The sequence below is a fragment of the Osmerus eperlanus genome, chromosome 16, assembly GCF_963692335.1.
Source record: "Osmerus eperlanus chromosome 16, fOsmEpe2.1, whole genome shotgun sequence".
Lineage (NCBI taxonomy): Eukaryota > Metazoa > Chordata > Actinopteri > Osmeriformes > Osmeridae > Osmerus > Osmerus eperlanus.
Window position 1 is genome coordinate 12857538 of NC_085033.1, and position 27719 is coordinate 12885256.

The 27719-nt window shown below is 50.7% G+C and overlaps 3 protein-coding genes across 3 annotated transcripts in view; 2 read left to right on the forward strand and 1 right to left on the reverse strand.

Annotated features, from left to right (window-relative positions):
• Nucleotides 1–606: 606 nt before the first annotated feature.
• On the reverse strand, nucleotides 607–4953 carry buc (bucky ball). The gene is made up of 9 exons (XM_062481401.1): nucleotides 4810–4953; nucleotides 4603–4666; nucleotides 4342–4512; nucleotides 3755–4150; nucleotides 2993–3600; nucleotides 2119–2911; nucleotides 1826–1930; nucleotides 1594–1707; nucleotides 607–1093 (listed from the first exon to the last, which is right to left on the reverse strand). The coding sequence occupies exons 2-9, from the start codon at nucleotides 4607–4609 to the stop codon at nucleotides 1050–1052; spliced, it is 2238 nt and encodes a 745-aa protein (XP_062337385.1). The 5' UTR covers nucleotides 4610–4666; nucleotides 4810–4953; the 3' UTR covers nucleotides 607–1049.
• Nucleotides 4954–5065: 112 nt separating this feature from the next.
• rnf31 (ring finger protein 31) lies at nucleotides 5066–18132 on the forward strand. Its single transcript, XM_062481400.1, is given in 24 exon segments — nucleotides 5066–5308; nucleotides 5695–5893; nucleotides 6107–6253; nucleotides 6483–6638; nucleotides 6827–6883; nucleotides 7419–7590; nucleotides 7919–8078; nucleotides 8462–8607; nucleotides 8819–8991; nucleotides 9126–9359; nucleotides 9555–9881; nucleotides 10136–10321; nucleotides 10586–10679; nucleotides 10682–10791; nucleotides 12354–12527; nucleotides 12946–13044; nucleotides 13278–13367; nucleotides 13662–13776; nucleotides 13985–14097; nucleotides 14816–14926; nucleotides 15164–15212; nucleotides 15366–15462; nucleotides 15549–15714; nucleotides 16025–18132. Coding segments are annotated over 23 exon segments (3225 nt in total). The 5' UTR covers nucleotides 5066–5308; nucleotide 5695; the 3' UTR covers nucleotides 16076–18132.
• Nucleotides 18133–23787: 5655 nt separating this feature from the next.
• xkr4 (XK related 4) overlaps nucleotides 23788–27719 on the forward strand; it is a 30171-nt gene continuing 26239 nt past the window's right edge. The window contains exon 1 of the mRNA XM_062480708.1: nucleotides 23788–24830. Coding sequence (XP_062336692.1) covers nucleotides 24151–24830 — 680 coding nt within the window. The 5' untranslated portion in view covers nucleotides 23788–24150. The remainder of the gene's footprint in view (nucleotides 24831–27719) is intronic.

Consider the following 27719-nt stretch of genomic DNA (forward strand, 5'->3'; position numbering starts at 1 on the left):
AACACATTTTTAAAGGGGCAATGCAAGCATCTTTAATGACAACACTGTGCAGCATTGCAGTAAGAAGTCATCAGTTTAGTCAACATTACACTGCAATGTTTAAAATAACTGCACAGTCAAAGACTTCAGACTGCTAACTGGTTCTGTGAAAAGGACAATTCTACATCCACACAAGCCTTGCTGCATTTCCACAGTTCCACTTTCATCTTCCGTAGCTGACAGACGTCAGGGTGGGCAGGATTTACAGACTCCGAAACCCCCAATTCAGATCCAACCCTTCCATCCCGCACGACAACCCTTCCATCCCGCACGAAAACCCTTCCATCCCGCACGAAAACCCTTCCATCCCGCACGACAACCCTTCCATCCCGCACGAAAACCCTTCCATCCCGCACGAAAACCCTTCCATCCCGCACGAAAACCCTTCCATCCCGCACGAAAACCCTTCCATCCCGCACGAAAACCCTTCCATCCCGCACGAAAACCCTTCCATCCCGCACGAAAACCCTTCCATCCCGCACGAAAACCCTTCCATCCCGCACGAAAACCCTTCCATCCCGCACGACAACCCTGACGGCAAACTAAGAGCCGTGTCCTGGAGGAGGAGGACTGGGCGACACCTCAGCCCACCCTTCCCCCCTGCAGGACAGCTAGGGGAGGAGTCAGGGTGACGCAGACAGCCATCCAGGGACAGGTCTCAATACTGTACGTGTCCCATCCTCATCACCTCAAGGAAGCTTCTAGCCATCCATTGACAGCTGGCACAATATGGGCGTAGGAAGCCAATTACAGTATTGCAGCGCATCCCTGGCAGTGTCTCATCCTGAACACAGCCTCCAGCGTCCCTGGAATCGAGCAGTAGAAACGCAGGAAGTCTGCATGTAGAAACCCTTTCACTACAGTCCTACCTACCACCTCCTTTCATACCAATGCATATACATTGTATATTAATTTCAACATGCTTTGTGTACATTTCATAATGTGGGTATAAGTGAATTTAAAGGTATACATTAGGTAATACATTTAGAACAAATGTATTAGTGTGCAAATTATACATTTGGTTGATATCTCGTGCCTCTTCTTTTTGTGGACCCTGAAAGAGAGAACACAGGCTGGTTAGACTCGCTTCTACCATCCAAATATCAAGATACATAAAAAGCACAACAAAGTCAAACAAGTAAATGTAGGAGTTTTGTCTACTCTAAAACCTTTCTAGACTAGCCCTGAATCTCTGGTTACTTTGACTGGAGCAAGAACCTGCTTCCAAAACACATCCATCCTCTCGTTCATCTTTGCAGCACAAACATGCTTCAAGTCATGCCCCAGCTTAAGTAAACAAACATTACAGGTTTGTTTACTGCTTAAGTCAAGACAATGAGGGTTAATAACAATTTCAATGGAATAAGGGTCTTCCACCCACCACCCAAAAAGTATGTATGTAAATATTTTTATAATAATTTTTATAATATTTGTATAAGTACAATGCAACTTTACTCAATTTTAATCACAAGCAAGTTCTCTCCAGTTGCAACCGAAACAACTTTCCCCCAGGTCTCCTTGACAACCTTGTAGGTTTCCTCACACTGGCCTCACCTCTACCCCGGGTGCAGCTAGGGAGCTCAGCCTCCTCACAGTCCTCGTACGCCGTCCTCCTGTGCCTCTGCTGGTCAGACGCCCTGCAGGCAGGCCTCCGACGAGGGGCTCTCGCTGGGCCAGGAGGATGTCCAGACACGGGCGAGAGCATGGACCAACGGGACACCGATTAACTGAACAATCCAGTTGAGCTTCCGGGTGAGTTTTGTTTACGGTTCACCAGTCCACTCACCTGGCTCTTGCCTGCCATTGTACGGCTTCCAAGACTGTGGCCTGTGTTTGCCACTACCCCAGCTCTCCTGATCGGACGTCACTGCACCCTCCCTCGTGGGCCTGTCTGAAAAACAGATGGTTTTATATTACAACTAGATGAGAGCAGAGAAGGAGGCAGACAAGGTGTGTGTGTGTGTATTTCCAGAAAACCAAACATTGGTCCCACAAAATGCCAAGCGAGAACAATAAAGCCAATGTAAACAGTGCTGTGACCCAGACAAGGTCACATCCATGGCGACGAGCGTTTCATACCGTTACAAGGCCTCGATGGGCCATTCCTCGGTCCTCTTCCTTTATATTTGTCAGCTTTGCTCATGGGGACAGCCCTGTAGCAGTCCTGGTTGCAGGGGTGCCCACCGTGCCCAAGCCCCTGGTCTCCGTCTCCCATTTCCCCATAGCCGTCATAGCAGCCTCTTCTTCCGCTTCTCCTTGGGGGCGGGCAGCAACGGTAAGCCCCTCCCTGACTCTGCGTGGAGGGAAGCTGGGGTCGTCTGCCTGACACTGCGATTGGACAGAGCTCTGAAAGCCCCTCCCACTCGTCCTCATCCCCTCCCTCCTCTTCGTCACTGTCTTCTCCCTCCGCGTACTCAAAATACCATGCTCCTCTGCCCTGCCTCCCCACCTTCTCCTCCAGGCTCGTACCACAAGCCGCACATCGCTCCAGACACTGCTCACACCCCGTGGCGTCAGGAGACTTCGCCGGCACATTCTCCTCGCTGGCGTGGTCAGGCTGGTCTCCGCCGCCAACGTACGTCGACAAGGTGTCGGTGGCCATCTTGCCGCCTATTAAGAGGCGCACGGGGACGAGGTCTTGGTCCTCTACGTCTGTGGAGAAGAGCTCATCCCTGGAGGAGAGCTCGTCCAGGGAGGGGCTGAGGACACTCTGGCGGTCTGGGCACACGGGAGGGTAGTAGCTGTGGTAGAAGGCCCCCCCAGCACCAGGATCTCCCTCGTCCCTGACAGAGGACAGGTAATCTCCAGGGGGAACCAGGGATGAGTCCTCGTACCACAGGGGACCGTCTCTCTCCAGCATGCCTGTGGTGACCTAGGGGAAAAAAACTTATTTTTAAAAGGTTAGTTTGGTGACAGTTCTCTATGTAATAAGAAAACGGGAATGAGAACAGACCTTGTCGCAGGGCAACCTGAGGATTCGAGGAGAAAGCTCCACCACCACCTTTCCAACAGTGTTGTTCAGCTCTGCTGAGACCGGCTGGTACAAGATGTGAACCTCGTTGCCAGGGTCTGGCGGGTCAAGACCCTGTGATAAGAAATCTCCAGGTGAGCCCTCTTTCAGGACCAGGGAGTGGAGGGGAAACCCACAGACACCTGGCTCCTCTGGAGACAGGTCTGGGTGTTTGCTCCTGCTCTGGTTCTCAAGCCTAGGTCGTCTCGGACCCTGGGTGTCGATTCTGGCTACAGGGAAAGTTTGTGAAGAGCAGCGAGGAAGAGCAGAGGACAGAAAAGCTATTTCTTCAGCCGCCGCCGCCGCCTCCTCCTCCTCCTCTTCCTCCTCTTCCGTCTGGTCCTTGTCATAGATGGAGGAAGAGTCTTGGGGCAGCACTGTGACCCCTGAACCCACGGACCACGTGTCATTTGGGGTCCTCTTCCACAGAAGACTCTGCCTGGACACACTGTTATATATTGCCATCGTTTGGTCGCTAAACATGCCGGCCTGTGACTCTCTCCTCTGGCTCCTATTGGCTGACAGTATCCTCTGTGCCATGGGTGTGTGCTCTAAAGTGGAAGAATGTATTTTTTGTTAATACGTTCATTCGTAAAAATACAGTAGATACATACATACAACACTACATCCCCACAGATATGATATATACATCTACCGTTCATGTAGAAATGCTTGTAAACATGACCTCTGACCCTAGGTTCTTACCCCGCTTCCTGTCCTCTTCCTTAAAACCTGAGGAAGGGGTCACCATCTCAGAGACCCCAGCGTCCTGCTTTGTAGCCCCTGGCTCCTTTCCTCCAGCCGGTCCACCTCCAGCCTTCAGCCCCACCAAGCTGTCAATCAGCGGGTGAACTGGGTCGGAACTGGGCTCGGTTTGCATCTCAGAACTTGTCATCTCTCTGCGGACGCGTCTCTGCTGGTACTGCTGGTACTGCTGGTACTGCTGATGGGAGCTGACGCTGTAGGTGGCGGCAGACTGGGGGAACTGGGGTTCATACATCCTTCTGTACTCCATAGGCTGAAAAGGTGCCTGGGGTATGACGTACCCAGGATACTGCATGTAGGGGTACGGGGTCATGTAGGGGCGCATACTGGGCAAGCCTGGAAGTCATGATGGGAGACACGAATATGAGCAGTCAGGGCTCGTGGCGTTCAGACCACCAGCACAAGCTGAACGCAACAAACCAAATGTACATGTTTCCTTTTGCTGAATTTCTACAGAGAGAGATGGGAAGATAGGTGCTGGATGGTTTGATTAGCAGCCTGGGCATTTTTTTGTACAGCAAGCCTACCTGAGGGAGGAAGAATGTACTGGCCATACGGACTCATATTCCATTGATACATATAAGGTGGATGAGATGGTGGATGAGATGGTGGTTGAACATAGAAAAAGGGTCTTGTGTGGGTAGGTATTTGCTGGTTTTGTTGCCCAACTCCCATTGAGTGTGAAGGGTTGTTCATGTCTGAAACAAGGACGGAAATACAGGATAGATTAATGCCCGTAGTCGCTGGTATTGCTCAGAGCCTAAATGAACTGGAAAAATGTTCGATACCTTCCATCTTTTGCCTGGAGCCAGGGCCAGAAAGACACTGCACAAGATATTATTCACCAAAATACTAAAAATAAAAGTAGAACGTTTAAGTATCTGATTTAAAACAGCACTGTACAGAACAGTGATTTGTCGGCACTGTATATTATTGTGCCTGGACATGGATAACTTGATTCATTGTGTTCGTAAATACTGAAAATGATCACAAACCTTTAAACGTGAAAAGTGAAGAAGTTAAAGAAGTGTGATCGTAGACGTGCACTTTACGAGAGCAGCGCAAAACTCCCTCCGATCAAGATTTTTTTTAACCTCTTTTATAACCTTTGTTCATACGCCAATCAATGCTAATCATCCTCATCGATTTCAGGTGGTCTGTTGGACCAGTTTGAAAAAACATGATTGTACTTCGTCCTTTTTGCCACACAGTGGCACTAAAGTTTAGAGGCATATCAACTTTACGACTTTTCCTGCAGTGCAAAATACGGCAGTTCATTCACGCAGTTGTTTACATATTACAGCTGACTCTTTGCTGTCATGTGCCGCAGTAAGCTAGTTTTGTTTTGATCTATCTCAAATTATGTTATCGAGTGTGCAGCCTGTTTGCTCCAGTGTGGTGCTGTAGAAAATGGCTTGTTATGTAGCCTTCAAAAAAGCTTTTCAGTTATCGTGATTTTGTAGCTGACTATCACTGCTGACAACTGAATGGAAGGTAAGTAGGCTGCTGACTCATTGCTTAATCACTCACCTGAAACGCTTGAATTGTTCAGATATGAATGCAGGGAAATGTAAATTAGGTCTGGATGATAGCCTAATCCAAATATTTGTCCTACTGTTGAGACATTTATGTCTCCGGTGTTAGTGTGTTATAAAAGGCTAACGCTATTTTGGTCATATCACGCCTTTTCGTGTTTAGAGACAGAAATTTATCGTTTCCCGGAGCATGATTGTCCGACTGTTTTCGTGCAACACAGAACGACATTTTAAATCATGCATTTTAATAGGGAGTTTTTCTCAGACTTTTTTCATGAATGATTAGCATACGATTAGGGTTAGCTATGGATCACAACATACTAGTTTGTCTTGTCTCCTCTCCAGTATGGCTACCTTGTTAGAGCAGTTGGATCAGGTGAGATGTCAGGCCGAGGCCTGCTTGTATACTACCGGTTCGGTTCTGGAGGTGCGAGCTGGTGTGTCTGCCATGTCCAACGTCCCCTTACCGCCCTCCGTCAAATACCGTTACATAGCTGCTGAGGCCATGATCATAGAGAACACCGTTGGTCTCCAAAGGAAGGAGGTGGGTGGGATCACACAGATGTTGTGCTGTTGTCTTCCTTGCCAACCAGTTCAGTACACAGTCCTAATTCTAACCATGGTCAACAACAAGGCAATAGCCTTCATTCATAGCCTTCATTCATAGACAATAGACAACATTAAGATGGCAAATAATGACTTAGCCTTTCCCTCCCAACCCCACCCTCCTCACCCCTGACCCCTCCTCCTTCCCCAGGTTATTGGCACTCTCCAAAGATTGTCCACAGCCCTGAATATCCTGGAGAAATATGGCTGTAACCTGACCTGCCCCAGTAGGCCCAAGTACTGGCGCACGGTCAAACACAACAACCCAGTGTTCAGGGCAACCGTGGACTCCATCCAGGTCAGAACCGTGCTGGACTCTCACCTTGTCACTCATTCACTCAGGCTGGCTTCCTGTTCTGTCATTCAAACAATTCCATATTTACACAAACATCCACACCCTCTCACACAGCCCAGCCATTCATACTCAACAAGTACTGACACCTTAGGTTTCTCAATCACGCTGTCCTCCCGTTTACGTGCGTGTCGGTGTGTGTGATTCTGTGTTTTCGTGTGTCGTTGAACCCTAGGGAGGACGGGCAGTTCTCAGTCTCTATGGTTACTCGAATCAACAACCTGACGGACTGAGTTTCCCTGACGACGTGATGGAGCCCGATGTTGGGAAAGTTGCCGCGGTAACATTGGAGGTCATGAGCCTGAGGATGGAGCTGGACATGCTGATCAAGGTGTGGACCAATGGGAAGGCAGATCTCACACAGGAAAACACTGGCTCCAGATCCCAAGAGATCTGAGTTGATTTGATTGGTTAGAGAAAGTTCTAACCAATCTCTATCTACACAGAAATCTGGGATTTAGGTTTTGAATTTGGGGACTGGTACTGGTTAACCTGGATTTTCATTGTTTGTGTTCACAGGAAGCTCATCCTCACACAGAGTTCTTTGAGAGAATTGTCCCTTCACTCGGCCTACAGGTATTGATCCCTTCTTCCCTCCACACCTCCCTTCCTCATAACTCCTTTTACCTCCTTTGTTTGGTCTCTTCCTCTGTCTGTTTGTCTGTCTACATATCTGCTGTTTTGATTCACTCTTCGTTTAATTCAGTGTTCGGTTCTAGATTCTAGCTGCCTCACGTTCTGTGTTTTAGTGTTTCCATGGAGACCTCATTCACCAAGACAGCCAGGCAACAGTTTTTGATGATTACAATGCACATTGTGGGACATCTCTTGCCTTTCTCCCTTCACTCCCTTCTATCTGCACAATTCTCCATCTTCCTAACATGAGAGTGAACAAATCCATGAAGGATGACTACATGTGTGGAGCAAAGGAATGTAGTTAGTGAGTTGCCGGTAGCCCCTCCCTCCCTCCCTCCCTCCCTCCCATGCAGCTGGTGAGTTGCCGGTAGCTCTGCTGCTATGAATGTGGTCCTGTCTGAACCAAGGCACAGGCTACCTGCCGGGTCACCCAGTGTGGTCTTATCTCAAACATGTCTCGACTCCTGTCTCCCAGGGGGAAGTGGGAGGATCCTCAGATGTCGCGGCCACTCCGTCCAATCAGAACCAGAGCCAGCACAGGTCCCTCCCCCCAGCCCAGTCCCCCAGATCCATCCAGGCCTTCTGTCCTGGACGCACAGCCAACGCCTCCACCTCCACCTGCACCATCCCTGCCACCAAACACATTGGTGAGGAACACACGTCAGATGTGGATTGGTACTTGTGAAGTCGGTTGGATTTAGGTCACCTTGCCTGTTAAACAGCTAGTGAGGGAGCTCACCTTATACTCAGATGCATAGAAAATAATTGGGTATTTTCATAATTTTTGGTGGGTGGGGTTAACATTTTGTTCGATATTTCATTGGTTCCGTTGTGGCTGCGAAGTTGAATTAGGAATTTCACCTGCAACCTATGAATACTTTTATTGTTGAACCTGAAACTTGCCCAGACAGGGTTGTGTTGGTCTGCTGTTAGACTTCACCTGGTTGACTTTCTCTTTGTCTTTTGGTCAACTAGTTAGTTGTACCATCTGTGGTATATTTCCTGTCGCTGCCCACTGTCCCACTTGTGTCCAATCACTGTGCACGGAATGTGACCGGCTGTATCACTCGTACCCAGAACGAGCCAATCATCACAGGACTACTGTCATTACCTCCAAAAGCAGGAAGCTTCACAGGTAATGAAGTCTAAAGAGATGGAGACACCTTCATTGCTTTGCAACAGTGATTTCCCTTGCCTTTGTAGTAAAATATATAATAGTATGTGTAACTGTAGTGTAAGGCAGCCTTGGATCAGTTTATAATTAGTCTTGATAAAGCCTGTGACATTTCACACATCCCTCTGGGATCTCTGAAGTCATCATACCCCCTCTCTCTATCTACCTCCCTCTATTCTCTATTCTCTCTCTATCAACCTCCCTATATTCTCTCTCTCTCTCTCTCTCTCTCTCTCTCTCTCTCTCTCTCTCTCTCTCTCTCTCTCTCTCTCTCTCTCTCTCTCTCTCTCTCTGTTTTCATAACCTCTCGATGTCTCTTTCTCTCTCCCTCTCTCTTCTCCCAGTAGTTCTCAGTCTTCGTGGCGCTGTGTCCACTGCACCACCATCAACTCCCTTCAGGATGTGCTGTGTGAGGCATGTGAGCGCCCCCGTCTGGCCTGCACTGGACCTGCAGCCTCCGAAGATGCCACCCAGCCTCCCAACATCACTGGTCAGTTCACCTGTCCATCACATCGTGGGCGCCTCACTCAGCCAATCAATGATCTAAAATAAGCGACAAAAAACCCCCCCAAAATGATTGGTGTGGGTTCTGAAAGGAAATGTCGCTTAAATAATAGATTAAATATGAACCTGTGTTAGCTTGTGGTCGTCCTCTGTGTGATATGTGTGTGTGATGTGTGTGTGTGTTCTGTCTCGGTCAGAGTGGCAGTGTAAGAGCTGTACGGTGGTGAACGCAGGAAGCAGTATTCTGTGTGAGGTGTGTGAGCGCCCCCGCCTGGCCACACGTCCACCGGTCACGCCTACCCACCCTCCCAACACTCCACCTCGACCCCCTGCGCCCGTACTGGGCATGCCCGGTGACCCCGACAGCCAGGTGAGACAGAAGCCTTCCAATTGGCTGAGGCAGTTAAAAAAATAAAATAATCGACAGACCTTTTAAATGTCAACTCCATCAACTGAATGTCATTTGGCTTGTCTGTGTCCTGCTCTGGTTGTCATGGTTGTCAGTGGGTGTGTCAGTTCTGTACCTACGTCAACTACACCCCTGCAACTGTCTGCGAGATGTGTGACCTGGCTCGTCCTGAGCCCGCCCCAATGCCTGCCAAGCTCCGCCCTCCCTCGCCAGTGCGGCGAGTGCCTGCCCTGCCAGTCAAGCCCAAAGCCCCGCCCCCAGAGGATCCGGATTTGAGGAGACAGAGGCTGATGCGGGAGGAGGGTCTGAAGATGATTCAGCTGATCAGGGTAAGACGGGCTTCTTCTCCCTCCCTCAGGAGTGAGAGCCTATCCTACCATCTCCTTACTCTCTCACTCCCTCACTCACACTCTCTCTCTCTCTCTCTCTCTCTCTCTCTCTCTCTCTCTCTCTCTCTCTCTCTCTCTCTCTCTCTCTCTCTCTCTCTCTCTCTGTCTCTGTCTCTGTCTCTGTCTCTGTCTCAGGATGGAGAGAAGAGAGGAGTGAGCCCAGAGGAGGTGTACACCGGCATGCGGGTCGCCGGCAACGCCACAATCCTGCCTTGCGATTGGCTGAAAGCAGAGCTCCCTCAGCTATTGGAGCAGATCTGTGTGCGCGCGGCCTCCTCGCCCCCGGGACAGAACGGCCTGTCTGGGCCCGCCGACCACGAGGACGCTGGGACCGAGGCGGAGCACAGAGGAGGAGGGGGCGGGGTGCTGCTGTCGAGGGCGGAGGCCAAGCAGGCCTGGCTGTCTGCGGGGGGCGACACAGAGCGTGCAGCCAGACAGGCGCTCAGAGACAGACAGGCCAAGGTGAGGTAACGCTTCGCTCGCACTCCCCTCTCTCACGTCCTCTGCTGAAGCTACGACGGGGGGAGGGGGAGAGAGGGAGGGGGCGAGGGAGGGAGAGGGGGGGGGAGAGATAGAGGGAGAGGGGGAGTATGAGAGAGGGAGAGGGGGAGTATGAGAGGGGGAGAGGGGGTGGGTGGGATGGGGAGAGAGAGTGAAAACGTTTAAAAAGCATTGATGTTCTGTGTTTGCGTTCGACCTCCCCCGTCCCCCCCCAGGTGAAGGAGCTGTGCTCCCTGGGCTTCAGCGACCTGGCCCGCTGTCACGAGGTCCTGAGGCAGACCGGGGGGGAGCTGCGGGGGGCTCTGTCCCTGCTGCAGCGCCCCCTGCTGGAGCCCTTCCACCAGCGCATGTGGAGCGACCTGCCGGAGCCACCCATAGACGTCAACCACCCAGACAAACAGGTAGGAGATGGAGCAGGGGGGGATAGGCGTGATGCTGGGCGATGATGTCACCTTCCTGGGTCAACTGTGACTGGGCATCGTCTGTAGAGAGTGGACCATTCTGTAATGTCACAAATGTCACACATCAGAGATATTCTTGTGATTCTCTGTCTGTTTTGCTCCTTATCATCATCTCTCTCTCTCTCTGTCTCTCTCCCTCGCCCTTTCTCTCGCACGCTCTCTTCTCTCTCTCTCCATTCCCCCCCCCCCACTCTCTCTCTCCAGCGTGTGTGCCGCAGGCTGCTGGCGGTGTACGGTCTGCCCAGCTGGGGCCGCTGTGAGCTGGCCCTGTCCCTGCTGCAGGAGCGCAGCGCCCCCTACAGCTGGAGGACGTGGTGCAGGCCGTGCGCGAGTCTCATGACCGGGACTTCATCCGCCGTGTCCTGGCCAAGGAGTGTCCCATCTGCCTGTCTGTCTTTCCTCACAGCAAGGTACCCGCACTGGACGGGAGCGTGTGGTCTGGGGCAGTTGTGTGTGTGTGTGTGTGTGTTGTGTGTGGACAGGCTGGTGTATTTATGTGACTGTGTGTGTGTTGTGTGTGGACAGGCTGGTGTATTTATGTGACTGTGTGTGTGTGTGTGTGTTGTGTGTGGACAGGCTGGTGTATTTATGTGACTGTGTGTGTGTTGTGTGTGGACAGGCTGGTGTATTTATGTGACTGTGTGTGTGTGTGTGTGTTGTGTGTGGACAGGCTGGTGTATTTATGTGACTGTGTGTGTGTGTGTGTGTTGTGTGTGGACAGGCTGGTGTATTTATGTGACTGTGTGTGTGTGTGTGTGTGTGTGTGTGTGTGTGTGTGTGTGTGTGTGTGTGTGTGTGTGTGTGTGTGTGCACGCATGTGAGAGCACCAGCATGCCTCAGTGTACGAGGCTGATAATTGAGAATAGAAGCTTTTCTGTGTCTCATCTTGCCCTGTGCCACCCCGGCCTCTCTCTCACCCTCAGTGCTCATCCTCCTCTCTTCTCTTTCCACACCCCTCCCATCCCTCTCCTCCTTCTGTGCCTTCCCCTCTTCCCCTGTCTCCCCCCTCTCCTTTCCCTTCTCTCCCCCTCTCCTCCTCTCCTCCTTCCCCCCTCTTCCTCTCCCCCCTGCCCCCTCTCCTCCTCTCCTCTCCTCCTTCCCCCCTCTCCTCCTCCCCTCTCCTCTCCTCCCTCCCCCCTCTCCTCCTGTCCTCTCTCCTCCTCTCCTCTCCTCTCCTCCCTCCCCCCTCTCCTCCTCTCCTCTCCTCCCTCCCCCCTCTCCTACTCCCCTCTCCTGTCCTCCTTCCCCCCTCTCCTCCTACCCTCTCCTCTCCTCCCTCCCCCCTCTCCTCCTCTCCTCTCCTCCCTCCCCCCTCTCCTCCTCTCCTCTCCTCCCTCCCCCCTCTCCTCCTCTCCTCCCTCTCCTCTCCCCCCTGCCCCCTCTCCTCCTCCCCTCCCCTCCCCTCCCCCCTCTCTACCTCCTCCCCTCTCCTCCTCCCCTCTCCTCTCCCCCCTGCCTCCCCTCTCCTCCTCCTCCCCTCCCCCCTCTACTCCTCCTCTCCTCCTCCTCCCCTCCCCCCTCTCTACCTCCTCCCCTCTCCTCTCCCCCCTGCCTCCCCTCTCCTCCTCCTCCCTCCCCCCTCTCCTCCTCCTCTCCTCCTCCTCCCCTCCCCCCTCTCTACCTCCTCCCCTCTCCTCTCCCCCTGCCTCTCCTCCTCCTCCCCTCCCCCCTCTCCTCCTCTCTCCTCCTCCTCCCCTCCCCCCTCTCTACCTCCTCCCCTCTCCTCCCCCCTGCCTCCCCTCTCCTCCTCCTCCCCTCCCCCCTCTCTACCTCCTCCCCTCTCCTCCTCCCCTCTCCTCTCCCCCCTGCCTCCCCTCTCCTCCTCCTCCCCTCTCTCCCTCCTCTCCTCCTCCTCCCCTCCCCCCTCTCTACCTCCTCCCCTCTCCTCCTCCCCTCTCCTCTCCCCCCTGCCTCCCCTCTCCTCCTCCTCCCCTCTCTCCCTCCTCTCCTCCTCCTCCCCTCCCCCCCTCAGATGCAGTCCCTGACGTCGTGCCAGTGCTCAGTGTGTTGCGGATGCTTCCAGCAGCACTTCACCATCGCGGTGAGGGACAAGCACATCCGGGACATGGTGTGTCCTGTGTGCTGGGAGCCCGACATCAACGACCCCGAGCACCTCAACAGTTACTTCTCCACCCTAGACATCCAGGTAGAGACCATGGACAGTACACACCTTTACACAGGAGCTGACACACACACACTCGTACTACATTTACATGTATTCATTTAGCAGACGCTTTTATCCAAAGCAACTTCCAAGAAAGAGCTTAACAAAGTGCATAGCTCACTGATCATAACAACGAGATAGCTAAACATTGCGAGCAGCCAAAACATGAAGCACACATTGTGAAAAACCACATAAGTGCCAATGGGAAGAAACATAAGAGCATGCAGTTAAACAAGTTACAATTAAACATGAACCTCAAAAGTGCAAGAGTGTACCTGTAGAAAAGCAAGCAACAATAATATAATTCACTTCCTGACTGCAACATCAACAGCTGTTTAGGTATACAGTTTATAAAATGATGTTAGGTACAGGCATTATGGGGTGTGTGTGTGTGTCACAGCTGCGGGAGTGTCTGGAACCTGAGGTGTATGAACTCTTCCATAAGAAGCTGACAGAACAGGCGCTGATCAAGGACCCCAAGTTCCTCTGGTGCAGTCATGTGAGTCTCCACCACACACACACACACACACACACACACACACACGACCATGTTACACTCGTAAAGCAATTCAAGTACCATTCAAGTATAGTCAGCGATTTATAGTACAACAAACATGATGTGAGTTTTAAACGGATAACCTCTCTGTGACATTGCTGAAGCCAAGGTCATTTACCTCCCTCCTCCCCTCCCCTCCTGTCTTATCTCTCCCCTAATCTCCTCTCTTTCACCAGTGCTCCTATGGGTTCATCTATGATGGAGACCAACTCAAGGTCACATGTTTCCAGTGCAGGAACAGCTTCTGTGCTCAGTGCAAGAAACCTGTAAGTCAATAAGATATATAAAAAATGTACATGTGAACGCAGACTGTTGGAAAAATGCTATAGATTTCTTGAAGCTGTATCTGTGTTTTGTTCTCTCTCTCTCTCTCTCTCTCTCTCTCTCTCTCTCCCTCTCCCTCTCTCCCCCCTCTCTCCCTCCCTCCTTCTCTTCCCCCTCCTCCCCCCCTCTCTCCCTCTCTCTCCCCCTCTCTCCCTCCCTCCCTCTCTCTCCCTCCCTCTCTCCCCCTCCCTCTCTCCCCCCTTCTCTCTCCCTCTCTCCCTCCCTCTCTCCCCTAGTGGGAGTCTCAGCATGGGGGACTGTCCTGTGAACAGTACCAGTCCTGGAAGAGGGAGAACGACCCAGAGTACCAGAGACAGGGTCTGGCGGGATACCTCCGAGACAACGGCATTAGTCAGTACCACACACACACACACACATAATACACACGGGTGTGCGCACATTCTTATATCGATCCAATATACACACTATCAGCCAGTCATATCACACTATCAGCCAGTCATATCACACTATCAGCCAGTCATATCATACATTCAGTCTGTCCTTTGATAATGGGGTTTGTTCTTCACTTCCTGTCCCATCCACGGTCTGGTCTCCCCAGCCTGTCCTAACTGCAGGTTCCAGTATGCCCTGTCTAAAGGCGGCTGCATGCACTTCAGCTGCTCTCAGTGCAGGTACCAGTTCTGCAGCGGCTGCAACAACCCCTTTCACACCGTGAGTCCCTGTCTGTCTGTTAGTCCTGTCTAGATACCTCCCGTATCTACCATGTCTGTTAGTCCTGTCTAAATGGGGGGTCAGATGGCTGAGCGGTTAGGGAGTCGGGCTATTAATCAGAAGGTTGTTGGTTCGATTCCCGGCCGTGCAAAATGACGTTGTGTCCTTGGGCAAGGCACTTCACCCTACTTGCCTGGGGGAGAATGTCCCTGTACTTACTGTAAGTCACTCTGGATAAGAGCGTCTGCTGAATGACTAAATGTAAATGTAAATACCTCCTGTATCTACCATGTCTGTTAGTCCTGTCTAGATACCTCCTGTATCTACCTAGTCTGTCAGGCTGCCTGTGTAGCTAGCGTCTGTGTGTTCTTCCCCTGTCTATATCCCTGCTGCATGTCAGGCATCATTCTGCTGATGACTGACATACACATTCTGCAGTGCCATATTCACTCGATGTCTAAAGCCCCTTCTCTCAATCCTCCTCTTCTCTCCCCCCTCCTTTTATTTTCTGTCTCACTCTCCACCTCTCAATCCTCCCCCCCTCTTCTGTTGTTACCTCCTCCCCTCCTGCTGCTCTGCCCCCTTCACCCCTCCCCCCTTCACCCCTCCCCCTTCACCCCTCCCCCCTTCTCCCCTCCCCCGGTTCCCCTCCCCCCTTCACCCTTCACCCCTCCCCCTTCCTGCTCTCCTCTTGCTCTCGTCCTCTGTCTTTCTGCAGACGTGTGCTGTGAACCAGTGCAGTGTGACAGGCCTGCATGCCCATCACCCCAGAGACTGCCTCTTCTACCTCCGAGACTGGGAGCCTAGCAGGCTGCAGGCCCTGCTGCTGGTACACACAAACACACACCACATACATACACACACACCACACACACACACATGAACGTCCACGTGCAGCTACTCTCACATACTTAATCACACACGCAGACTCGCATGCAGGAAGACTCATGTAAAACTCACATTAAATGCACACACTCGCATACACAGACACACTCATGCGTGCACCAACACTGGCCAGACACAGGACAAACATTGTTTGGTGACGTCATGCTGTGTTTTCCACCAGAACAAGGGGGTGGAGTTTAACACCGACACTCCTCCAGGAACGCAGTCAGGTAGGACTCCTTCTGTCTTCAGATGAGCACCAGGCCTCTGGAGGGCATCGTCCTGACCTCTCTCTCTCTCTCTCTCTCTCGCTCTCTGCTTCCCCCCCCCCTCTCTCTCTCTCTCTCTCTCTCTTTCTCTCTCTCTCTCTCTCTCTCTCCCAGGGCTGTGTGGAGTGATTGAACAGAAGGATGAGGGAGGTCAGCAGAGCGACTCTGCTTGCGGGGCCGAGACACTGCCAGGACAGGCTGGACTCTGCGAGTACGAACGCTGTCATCAGCAGGCCGTTATCCAGGGAGAACATCACAGAACGGATCAATGTTTACTCGTGTGTGTGTGTGTTCTAGGAAACACTACCGGGAGTACCTGGTGAACCTAATTAACGGCCACTCCATTGACCCCGCCCCCCTCTTCAACGCTAACGAGTTGGTACTGGCCTGCAGGAGATACCAAGTGGAGGACACGCGGGGGGAGGCGGAGGAAGACCTGACGTACTACATCAGACTTCTGGAGGTAACCAAGGAAACGCCCCCCCCCCCCCCCCCACACACACACACACACACTTCAACCTAGAGTTGCTGTCTCTCACGGCTGTCTTTAATGATCCCAGGGATCTCCTTAGATGTATTCATTAATTGAAATGGGGGGAGGGGGTGGGGGGTGGGAGGGGGGGGGGGGGAATAGCTAACTCAGAATGGTTTCATTATTTATTCATTCATTCATGTAGGTGTCCGAGTTGGAGATTGTGTTTTGTGGCTACGTCAGGGTTTTGACCAGGAGCAGATCTCCTCATCTGATTGGTTGTCATCTTTCGTCTCTGCAGAAGCTGGTTGTCGAGGTGCCGCTCGGCGATAAGGTTCCTCGCAAGAAATGAGAAGGCTTGTTTCACTGGGGCTCTCTTGCCCAGCTGTGTATTATAGTCTGTCCCATCTGGATGTCGACTGTAGATTCTCTCGAGCATCCGACGAGTTGTCACGTGACTGTATGTCGTGCTATGGTTGTGCCACAAATACTTTTAATCATTGCTTAAGGTAGCTGAACCCCTGGCATGTATTATGTTGAATGACTGTGTGTGTGTGTGACAGGTTAACTGCTTAAGAAGCATCACTTCATCACAATGTAGGTGCATGCTCTTTTCCCGTACTATTATCCAGCTAAGATCTTACCACACAAGGTCATTCATGCTCAGCAGAAGCACACTCCACCCTACAGGTTCAGCAATTCCTCTCCAGGAAGAGTTGCCGTGTTCATCTGTACTCAAAGCCATACTGTACATATCTATCAAAGGCCCTGAATGAGCTGCCATATGCGTTGTGCTCCTCTCAGTGTGAAGATGTTGAGAGTTTAGGGCAGATGTGTTCCAAGTCGAAGGGGCGATGACTGCGTCTGAGAAGGTCTAATCTCTCCCTGGATCCCAACCACAGTTCAGAGCTGATCTTTTGGAAACTAGACGTGTTTGACGCTGGTTTATTGCAGTTATACAATTGTTTATGACTCAGGCCTAGTCCAGTGAGCTGCCAGCACCGAGCAGGCTGGGATCAGACCAGCCCTCTCCAGCACCGAGCAGGCTGGGATCAGACCAGCCCTCCCCAGCACAGTCAGTCTGTCTGATCCTGGAGCTCAGAGACACTGTGAGGTCACCGAGGACGGTTTCCTTCTCCTTCGCTCTGAACATGAACCCTCCAGTGTGGCTCGTTTGGGACTGATTTCACTCCTCTGATCAAAGCTAATTGTGAAACAACAGTAAATATCGTCATACATGTTTGTTTATATCTCCCGTGCATCTAGGAATACACCACAAAAGGTTTTTATGGAATGTACATTATATGTGAATATTGCCTTTGTTGGATCTCAGTGACACTAAAACAGTAAAGAATGTGAAATACACATTGTTGTTCAACGGCTAAAGCTTTGGGGTTCATATTCTGGTAATCTCTTAGGATCTCAGTTGTCCTTCAGTACAAATGCTGCATCATGATTAAACCAACCTGAACCACAGTAAACCAACAGCGACAGACAATAAGGAAGATTCTCGGTGCGTCGACTGAGGCCTCGTCAGACAGAATACCTGAAGCTTCGAGCCACGCCGGTGTTTGACTGGCATAACGTCAGAGGGCTGATCATCTGAAATACGTTTTTTATGTGTCGGGCGTCTTGACAAGAATGATTTGCAATTTAGATTTTCTTGCCCTGTCTCAATTGACGACAGTCTGATCTCATCCCCGAGCATTTCTGCACACCGTGTGAGGTCAAAAGGAGGTGAAGCCAAAGGGTTTACCTCTTACATTTAGTCATTTAGCAGACGCTCTTATCCAGAGCCACTTACAGTAAGTACAGGGACATTCCCCCCGAGGCAAGTAGGGTGAAGTGCCTTGCCCAAGGACACAACGTCATTTGCACAGCAGGGAATCGAACCAACAACCTTCTGATTACTAGCCCGACTCCCTAACCGCTCAGCCATCTGACCCACCCCAGACCTGGAGCTAGTACCTGCTCCAGAACGGGATTACAAACCCAGTGCAGAACAGACAGAAAGGCTGAAGTTCTCCACTATTCTGTGGTGGACACCGTCATCCTGTAGTTAACAGAGCTCGCCCTCACTTTGAAGAGGCAGGAAACGCCTGCCTGGTGTACGCCAAGTGCATGTGAAGGGCAGGCCGGAATATCGTTTTGCATTGCAGCCAGGCTGCAGCTGTCTAGGGAAGATAGTGCTGGTAAAAAAATTGTCATGGGTGATGTGAATGTCCTGGAGTTGGAAAAGCAATCAGGAAGTGTTGTTCACCGTGTCTCTGGTGTCAGAGCAAAAAATATATATACATGCATTCTTTCTTTTCTTTTTTACACAGGGGAAAATGTATTTCCACCCATTTTGTGAGTATTTGCTTCATAGTAAAGAAAGTTGAGTAGAGAGAGAAGTGTGTGTGTGTGTGTTTGAGTCGGTGGACACTAGGAGTAGAATAATGTGGACACGGACAGAGAAAGAAAAAGAGAGTGAGGGGAGTGAAGTGGATCAGTGGCTTGTGGAGAAAATTACAGTAATTTAATTATCGAGAGAGAGAGAGTGGGGATAGAGAAGGGAAAAGTACAGAGGTCTTAGAAAGACAGAGAGAGCTTTTGGAGCAGTCCAGAGGTCTTATGGTGGAAGCACGATGGTCCAGAGGACTCAGATCCGAGCTGGGGGATGTTTAGTCAGGTCAGCCAGGCTCCTCTCATCCTGTGCTGGATGTTTAGTGAGGTCAGCCTGGCTCCTCTCATCCTGTGCTGGATGTTTAGTCAGGTCAGCCAGGCTCCTCTCATCCTGTGCTGGATGTTTAGTGAGGTCAGCCAGGCTCCTCTCATCCTGTGCTGGATGTTTAGTCAGGTCAGCCAGGCTCCTCTCATCCTGTGCTGGATGTTTAGTCAAGTCAGCCAGGCTCCTCTCATCCTGTGCTGGATGTTTAGTCAGGTCAGCCAGGCTCCTCTCATCCTGTGCTGGATGTTTAGTGAGGTCAGCCAGGCTCCTCTCATCCTGTGCTGGATGTTTAGTGAGGTCAGCCAGGCTCCTCTCATCCTGTGCTGGATGTTTAGTCAGGTCAGCCAGGCTCCTCTCATCCTGTGCTGGATGTTTAGTGAGGTCAGCCAGGCTCCTCTCATCCTGTGCTGGATGTTTAGTCAGGTCAGCCAGGCTCCTCTCATCCTGTGCTGGATGTTTAGTCAGGTCAGCCAGGCTCCTCCCATCCTGTGCTGGATGTTTAGTCAGGTCAGCCAGGCTCCTCTCATCCTGTGCTGGATGTTTAGTCAGGTCAGCCAGGCTCCTCTCATCCTGTGCTGGATGTTTAGTGAGGTCAGCCAGGCTCCTCTCATCCTGTGCTGGATGTTTAGTGAGGTCAGCCTGGCTCCTCCCATCCTGTGCGGTGGACTCTGTGATCGCCTGTGGGGTCTGGCTACCCAGGCGTGTCGCTGCCTCACACACACTCACAGAGGCGACACACACACACAAACGCACATTAGACACACATTTCCTCTTCCGGTGTCTAATCAATCTAGGAGAGACTGAGATGAGACTGGGTCAGGGCGTAGAACAGGTCCAGGGACATCACATTACTTTAAATAAACCCAGTAAAACTGTCATTTGTACACATTTGCACAGTTCTGTGGCAGGATTTCGGCTTTGAACGATGGCTTCAATAAAGGCCTTGGTGAACTAATGTTTAAGAATGCTGTAGTGGAGGGATGTTTAGAACTCAGGCTCATGACAGGATGCTTGTGTGTGTCTTGGTACAGTACTGTAAGTCCATGTTTTGTGTGATTTATATGACACAGTCTCTCTGATGACAGCACAGTGTAACATTGTTGACGGCTCATAAGTAGCTTCCTCATAAAATGTCAGTGATGCATACATCATTGTGTCTGTGTGTGTGCCTGTGCGTGTGTTTGTGGGTGTTTGTGTGTTTGTTTACTGATGAAAACATCTAATTTAAAATGCCATGGCAATTAAGCCTGAGCAAATGAACGCTCCCGCCGTCCCTTGGACACACACACACAATGTGCTTCCTGTGAGAGACTGTAAACACAGCTCAGGCAGAATGTTGTGCCATGCCAGGGGGAGACAGAAGACGGAACAGAGAAAGGGGCGGGATTAGAGGAAGGGGCGGGATTAGAACGGTGAGCTTCGACATCACCCTCCCCTGACAGGAAGACTGACAGTGATGATCACTTCCTGTCTTGATATCTTCCTTTCACAATCTTTTTCCTTTTCCATTTGTTTCTTTCTCTGCCCCCCACTTCTCTCTCTCCCTCTCTCTCTCTTGTTACTCTGTCTTTCTCCGTTTTTCATTTCTATCTCTAGCTTGTCATCTCCTCTCCCAATCAATTTGATAGTATTTAACTCTTATGTAGATCTCTGGGTTCCTATTGACACACTTCTTGGGAGTTGTCCATTTCCTTTTTTCAATTTTTGTTCAGCAGAACTAATGTTTTCGTGTGATAGTGGGACGCCTATTGTTGTTATGCCCCAGTGCACCAAGAAATGTTAACCCAGTTCAGGAAAGTTTTCCTTCCACTCATTCCTCTCCTCTGCTGTCAAGAGCTGTTGAGTTCGGTTGACAGGGTCACACTGCTGTGACACAGAGGCTCCAGTCTGTCTGTCTAAGGAGTTATGAGGTTCTTGATGAGAGTGGAGGGGTAGAGGGGAGGGAAGAGGAGAAGGTGTAGGAGAAGGAGCAGGACAAGGCCATTGGCCCACTTACTGTATCAATGTTCTGGTTAAGGAGGCACTTCTATAGCCTCTATCTGAGTACCGTAGTTATAACACACACACAAACACACACCGGACATCCAAGCACACACACACATAGGCACATATGTAATAACACAAGAACAAACACTCACTCTTTTGAAACGCAGATGTGTTGCTGGGCAACTACAGAACTGGCATGTTCTAACTGCAAGATTGCGTCCTTCCTTCTGTGCTTGACAAACAGATCACACTCAGGAATTCAAATCTATTCAATATGAGGAGCAGGAACAGGCATCATGTTTTATACACAACCTGCACATCGATCCTAAATCTAAAAATTCATAATTACCACCTGTGAATCCTGTATGTGTGTGTGCATGTGTGTGTGTGTGATGACACCCGAGCATGCCTGCCCATGTCACGCAGATGACATGTGAGGGGTGGAGGCCGAGAGGCTGAGGGTTTGAAAAGGCACGCTGGTCAGGACGGACAATCAATCCTCGCATCTTAACTGACTCGAGAACGGACAGATATTTTTTAAGATATCTTCGTACGTTACAGTGCATCGACCATGCACTCTGGACAGGGTCCAGGGTGACATCTGAGGTTGGAAGGTCAGATATTCTGGGTCTGTTTTCAAACCAATTTAAAACTGTTTTACAATTCATGAAAGAGTGAGAGTGGGATAATTAATATGCCAAGTGAAAAAGAGGATTAAGGCTGGGCATGGTGACGTGCAAGACTCAGATAGTGCTGCTCTATAAATATTCTATGGCTCCAGTCCAGGTTTCAGAAAGAACAGAAGCTCTTTGCATAGAGCAACGTCTTCCTATTTAAACCTCAAAACAACCTGTGTGTGATTAGGAACAACTAGTATTTCCATTGTTGTGATGCGCTTTTGTCACTTCGATACTGAATAAACAAAAAGAACACAACACGAAATGTATATTATACTTCCCAAACCTCACAGCCCCACTGCCTTACCGTTTCTGGCTTATTGATGATAAGGACATCAATCGATTTCACTAAAATAACTCATTTCCACTTGGTATCCATTCCTTCTCAATAAAAGGAGAGAAACCTCAGGTTTGGATGGACATATGTATCTAGTATCACCAATAGTGTCATAGATAATAACTGCTGTCATGTCAGGGATTTATGGCTGGTTCCACCCAAGGCATCCTTCTCTCTCTCTGTTGACGGTTCTCTCTTTCCTTCTCCAACTTCTCTGTCTTTCCATTTCTCTCCTTCTCCAATTTTTCTTTCTCTCGCTCTCCCCTCACCCCCCCCCCCCCTCTCTCTCTCTCTCTCTGGCAGAGCAGAGTGGAGCAGAGCCTGTTGCGATCGATAGGAGTTGACAGCAGTAATTACATTGTGGTTGCATGGGGAGCGCATGTCTCTTCAACACAGCGGTCTACTCACTATAACTAACATGTCCCATACCCGGAACCCTCACCAGTGGTTTATGGTTCACTAAGTGAATTTCTCATGATATAACACAAAAATGTGTGTGTGAGTGAGGGGGGGGGACTAAAGAGGGGGGAGGAGAGGAGGAGAACTGGCAGTGACAGAAACATGAGTTTCCTGTGGGTTGTAGAGTGGAAACGGAAGAAGGAAGTTAGGTAACGAGGTTAGTTGGGGTGGTGGGGAATCAAGGACGTAGTGAAGGTGAGGTAGAGAGAGGTTAAGAACGTATAGTTGAGATGAGGAAGTGAGGAAGTATAGAGGATGTGGAGAGGGGTCAAGGACCTAGAGTGGAGATGAGATGGAGAGGGGGTAAGGATGCAGGAGAGGGGGAGAGGGGTCAAGGACCTAGAGTGGAGATGAGATGGAGAGGGGGTAAGGATGCAGGAGAGGGGGAGAGGGGTCAAGGACCTAGAGTGGAGATGAGATGGAGAGGGGGTAAGGATGCAGGAGAGGGGGAGAGGGGTCAAGGACCTAGAGTGGAGATGAGATGGAGAGGGGGTAAGGATGCAGGAGAGGGGGAGAGGGGTCAAGGACCTAGAGTGGAGATGAGATGGAGAGGGGGTAAGGATGCAGGAGAGGGGGAGAGGGGTCAAGGACCTAGAGTGGAGATGAGATGGAGAGGGGGTAAGGATGCAGGAGAGGGGGAGAGGGGTCAAGGACCTAGAGTGGAGATGAGGTAGAGAGGGGGGGGGGTATCGCCCCACGCCTGGTGACGGAGGCAGCCTCCAGCCAGGCCCAGAAAGCAGAGACCACCCATCTTCCCGTCAGCAGGCTGTGAAATGGGCCAGGCCCGCGCGTCACGCCAAGGCATTTACCTCCGTCGCCGTGGCGCCCTGAAGGAGATGAATGGCGAAGCCTCTCAAGCCTGACGAGGCCTCCAGCACCTGCTGCAAGGGAGAGCTGGCCCACTGATCGACCCTGTCTGACTGGGAATACTGACGTGGAGGGAGGGAGGGCACTCTCCTAGACATAGGCTATCTGCGGCAGTATCTCAATAAGAGATATCTCCATAAGATACTGGTGGATTTCTACATTGAGCCAATAAGAGACAAGTCGGACGGGCCAGATATCAGGTTAGCAGGCAGGCCCACACTTAGCTACACGAACAAGCAGACCTGCCACCTTCGGCCTTCATTAAATTACAGTAGCTGATATATGCTACTAACCTGGATTTCTCACTGCATCGTTAGAATGTTGTGGCGCGGAGGCCGGTTGCTATGCTGTGTGAGGCTGTGCTGTATTAACGTGGACGCCCGGTCATACGTGCGGTCTGTTGGGAGGGCGTGTCAATAGCGCGACCCTTCGCACGGTTCGAGACATCTCAGATACTCCGTGTTGCCAGTTCTGCCCGTTACCCAGGTGAATAACCTTTAGCATAATCCGCAGGCCAATTCGCCACCGACTGTCTCAAGCTTCTTCAACAAGGGTTTCATGCAGCACGTTGTGCACGCGGGTTGTGGTGATGGGGGCGCCTGGCATCAGAGCGGACACCAGACCTAGTGCTCCCTGTGGTTAGTGAATCTCATTCTGGGGTTTTGCAACAGAAGACGAAGCACTTTCGCTGGGATTTGAATTTCGGACTGAATACACTAAGTAGGCTACTTCTTCCACCTAATCAACACGCGCTTACGGTGCGTCACTTAGTGTTCCAGTTATTTATAGCAAACGTATTATGTCATCGTGGCCACACAGAAAAAAAATCATAAGTGCCATATGGGTTAATGTTATTACGGGTTAATGTTATCGTCTGTTTATACTGCAACTCATCTCAAGTCTTACACAATCCGTCCATAATCACTGCGGCCTATATGGATAATACAGGGAAGACTAGTTATTTATTTAAGATAAGATATTTAATCATAGCCTATTTGTAAACTGATTTGTACGCTGATTAAGGTCGGTAAACACGATGAAATGTTGTTTTTGAATGATCTGTCTCCTGAGTATTTTGCACCAGCCTCCACTGTAGCCTGCTCGTTGCTATTTAGGGGTGCTGTGCACCGGTGAGCGACTGAGAAAGAGTTGCAAAGCAATGATGTCATAGTTTTAAGCGTGCCATGGGAGAGCATATGGTTCGTACCCGCTACCGAGCGGCAGTGCCGCTTTGTTATGAGCAGGCGGCGCTGTGGCTGTAGCAGGCGGAAGCGAAGCTCGCCCAGCCCAACCTCTCTTCGCCGGAGACAGAGAAGCTGCCGAGGGAGATACGAGAAAACGGGAGGAGAAAAGAAGACTGTGTCGGCAGGAGAAAAGAGAAATCTACCATAATGGCCGCTAAATCGGACGGGGTGCTGAAAATTAAGAAGAGCGATGTAGCGTTCACGCCTTTGCAAAATTCGGATCATTCGGGCTCAGTGCAAGGACTCGTTCCAGGATCCCAGCCGGAATCAGGGACCGGAGATACGGACTTTGTGAACGGGGAATCGCGGTGTTGTGGTCCCAATTCGACGTGTCTTCGACTAGGAAGGGAGCAGCAAAAATATACGGTGTGGGACTGCCTTTGGATTCTCGCCGCAGTGACAGTCTATTTCGCCGATGTGGGTACCGACATTTGGCTCTCGGTCGACTATTACCTGCGCCGCGACTATTGGTGGTTCGGTTTGACGCTATTTTTTGTGGTGCTCGGCTCGTTCTCCGTCCAGGTATTCAGTTTCAGATGGTTCGTTCACGATTTCAGTACCGAGGACAGCGCCGGGGCGGCCACTGGTGCGGCAAACTGCTCCCACATGGACGGAAAGCTGCTCAGCGGTTCTGCCTCACAAGGCGACGTGGGCGCCCACCCGTCCACTCCTCAGAGACAAGCGTCCACAGCCAGCAAGAACACCACAACCAACAGCAACAGCAGTACGACCACCCGGACTAATAAAAAGAGGTCGTCGTCTTGCTCCATCTTCATTTGGGTCGTGCAATCCCTCATCCACATCTTGCAACTCGGCCAGATATGGAGGTATGCAAGCAGCGTTTAGCCTGCCCTGGAGGCTACGGTATTTTACAATGAATAGAGTGGGTGTTGGTATAGTTTACTCGTGTACTTACTGCACGTAAGCTAATGCATATAGCAGCATCATTATGCATAGAGCAAACCCTCTCCTATTCAATAGTTAAATACACTAGCGTGTTCATACGCATACTTGTATCCATAAACCGTATATGTATTTTTTGATGGGTGAATAGCCCTAATCTGCTACAGGTAACGGATGAATACGAGGCCTGCACCTTCTCCCTGTGTTAGCTCAAGAGTGGGGTCGCTAATCAAAATATTGAGTGCTTTGAGATGAGGAGGTTAGGGTGCGCTGTTGTGACAAACGTGGACCAGAATAGTCCGCTATACCATATAAGGCGTAAGGGAGTATTTATTAACCAATGAATTATTAATGGTCAATGGCTAAGGAACCTAGGTTTATGCAATCACACCCTGATATCAAGAATGCATGTGTTGGCTTGAAAGCACCTTAAATTAAGTCTACAGACAACACAGGTGTCGGTCAAAGCTATGAATACATTACTCTTTGGATTGAGCTTGAACTTTTCAGAATACCTCCTTAAAAGCACTGTGGACATTACAATCTGTGAGCGTATTGGTTATTATTGGGCCAAGCCAGTTGTATGCCAGTTCCCCTTTGTATGATTGACTTAATTTCAAATCACTTTCATATTCCCATTCTCATGATCTGATCACATGATCAGATCACATGATCGGAACGAAAGCCTTTTCGATTGTGTAAAATTGATATTTTTGCACGTGCTATGACAGAAGCCTCAAAAGCACTGAGAGTCTGAACAACAAGAAACCCTTACATACTTTAACATTATTTCAGTGTTGCACTTGTAAGCATGGGTGCGTTTGGAAGTGTGTGTGAGCATGCATGTGTGTGTGTGTGTGTGTGATACCATGTGTGTGGGTGTGAGCCAGCGTGTGTGTGTGTGTCTGTGTGTGGATGTGTGTGTGTGTGTGTGTCTGTGTGTGGATGTGTGTGTGTCTGTGTGTGGATGTGTGTGTGTGGGTGTGTGGATGTGTGTGTGTGTGTGTCTGTGTGTGGATGTGTGTGTGTGTCTGTGTGTGGATGTGTGTGTGTGTCTGTGTGTGGATGTGTGTGTGTGTGTGTGTCTGTGTGTGAGAGTGGATGGTGGTGTCTGTGTGTGAGGGTGTGTGGATGTGTGTGAGCAAGTGTATGTGTACTGTGTGTGTGTGTATCCTCGGAGGGCGGGCAGTATTGTTGTGACACGCTGTGTGCACATGGTTCTGAAGGGGGTTGTAGTCTCTCGCCCTGCCTGACGTCATGCTGGCCGGGAGAAGCTGTGTATAAATAGCTTGTGTGTTAATGAAGGTGATGAGATCACATCTCCGCCCTGGCTATATCTGACCACATTGAATTTGGACCTGTGGAAAAATAAGATCAGGGCTATGTCTGTGCTATCTGAACAGTGAAGAGATGGATGTCGTTTGGGTGGACCGTGCCTTTTATATACAAAGGGAAAAATTTACGTCACCTCACTTCTGCGCACGCCTAGCCTAGCCTAGCCAAACGTAGCCTAGCCTAGCCAAACCTAGCCTAGCATATCAAAGAAACAAAAGCCAGGTGTTGCATATTTATCAGTGGAAGAATGCTAAGCAGCTGTCAACTCTCACAGTCATTATTTAGTCAACAGGACACCATGCAGAGCTGCAGTAATGGGCGACCACAGTTGGCATTTGGATTTAATGGCAGTATTGTAGAGTAACGTTGGGACAATGCTTAGCAGGGGCGTCAAAGTGGGGGAAAAGTGGGACTGACTACTCAGTGCCCCAATGGGGGGAGGGCCTTCGAAAAACATTTGTTCAATGAAAAAACAGACTAAACCAAAATGGGGAGGAGGTGGGAAGGGGGGCAAATTGCAATCTCTTCATGGGGCCCAAAATGTATACACTGTTTGGGCTAGCCTCAGGTCTGGCAGGGCTAGCCCGATCGACATCTTGGCAGCATATGAGAACAGAGTAGCAGCACACCTTTCACTGACGTTACTGCCTTCCAGATGTGCTGAAAGACTGCCAAGCTGGTCCAGCTAGCTAGCTGTGGGTTCTCTGTGTTTGCTAACAGCCAGTCAGATCTCTTTAGCAGCCCAGAACGAAGCCCTGTGGGTGGCCGCTGTGAGCACCCGCTGCTCTCCTTACACACGACAGCTGCAGCCATTTATGAAGATAGCTGCCACCTCTCTGTTTGGATTTGACCAGAGAAAACCTCCGTCAGACTTAGACCCCCCCCCCCTCCACCCTCCACCCTCCACCCCCCCCCCCCCTCCACCCCCCCCCTCCACCCTCCACCCTCCTCTCTCCACCCTCCACCCTCCACCCTCCTCTCTCCACCCTCCACCCTCCTCTCTCCCTCTCGTAACGTTCAGAAGTGTTTCCCTGCCACTTGTGGACACGTTATGCAGCAAGGTGCAGGCTGCTCTTCAAGCGAGGCTTGTTGAGTTCTCCAGACCTGGTGTGAGGAGGCTCTTGGAGAGAGAGTTGACCTCCAGCCCCTCTGAGGCTGTGAGCCTCTCCTGTCCTCCCACACACAGCTGCACCCGAGGAGGCTCAGCCTCTGTGGTCCGCGGCTGGTTATGACACGGTGTGTGTGTGTGTGTGTAAATGTGTGTGTTTGGAGGCTCAGCCTCTGTGGTCCGCGGCTGATTATGACACGGTGTGTGTGTGTAAATGCGTGTGATGCCTGTGTGTTGGTGTATTTGCGTATCCGTGTGTTTGCATATACGTGTACATGTGCGTATATGTGTACGTTTGCGTGTGAGTGTGCGTACGTGCGTGGGCGTATGTGTGTGTGCGTACGTGTTTGCGTATGTCTCTGCTGTGCCG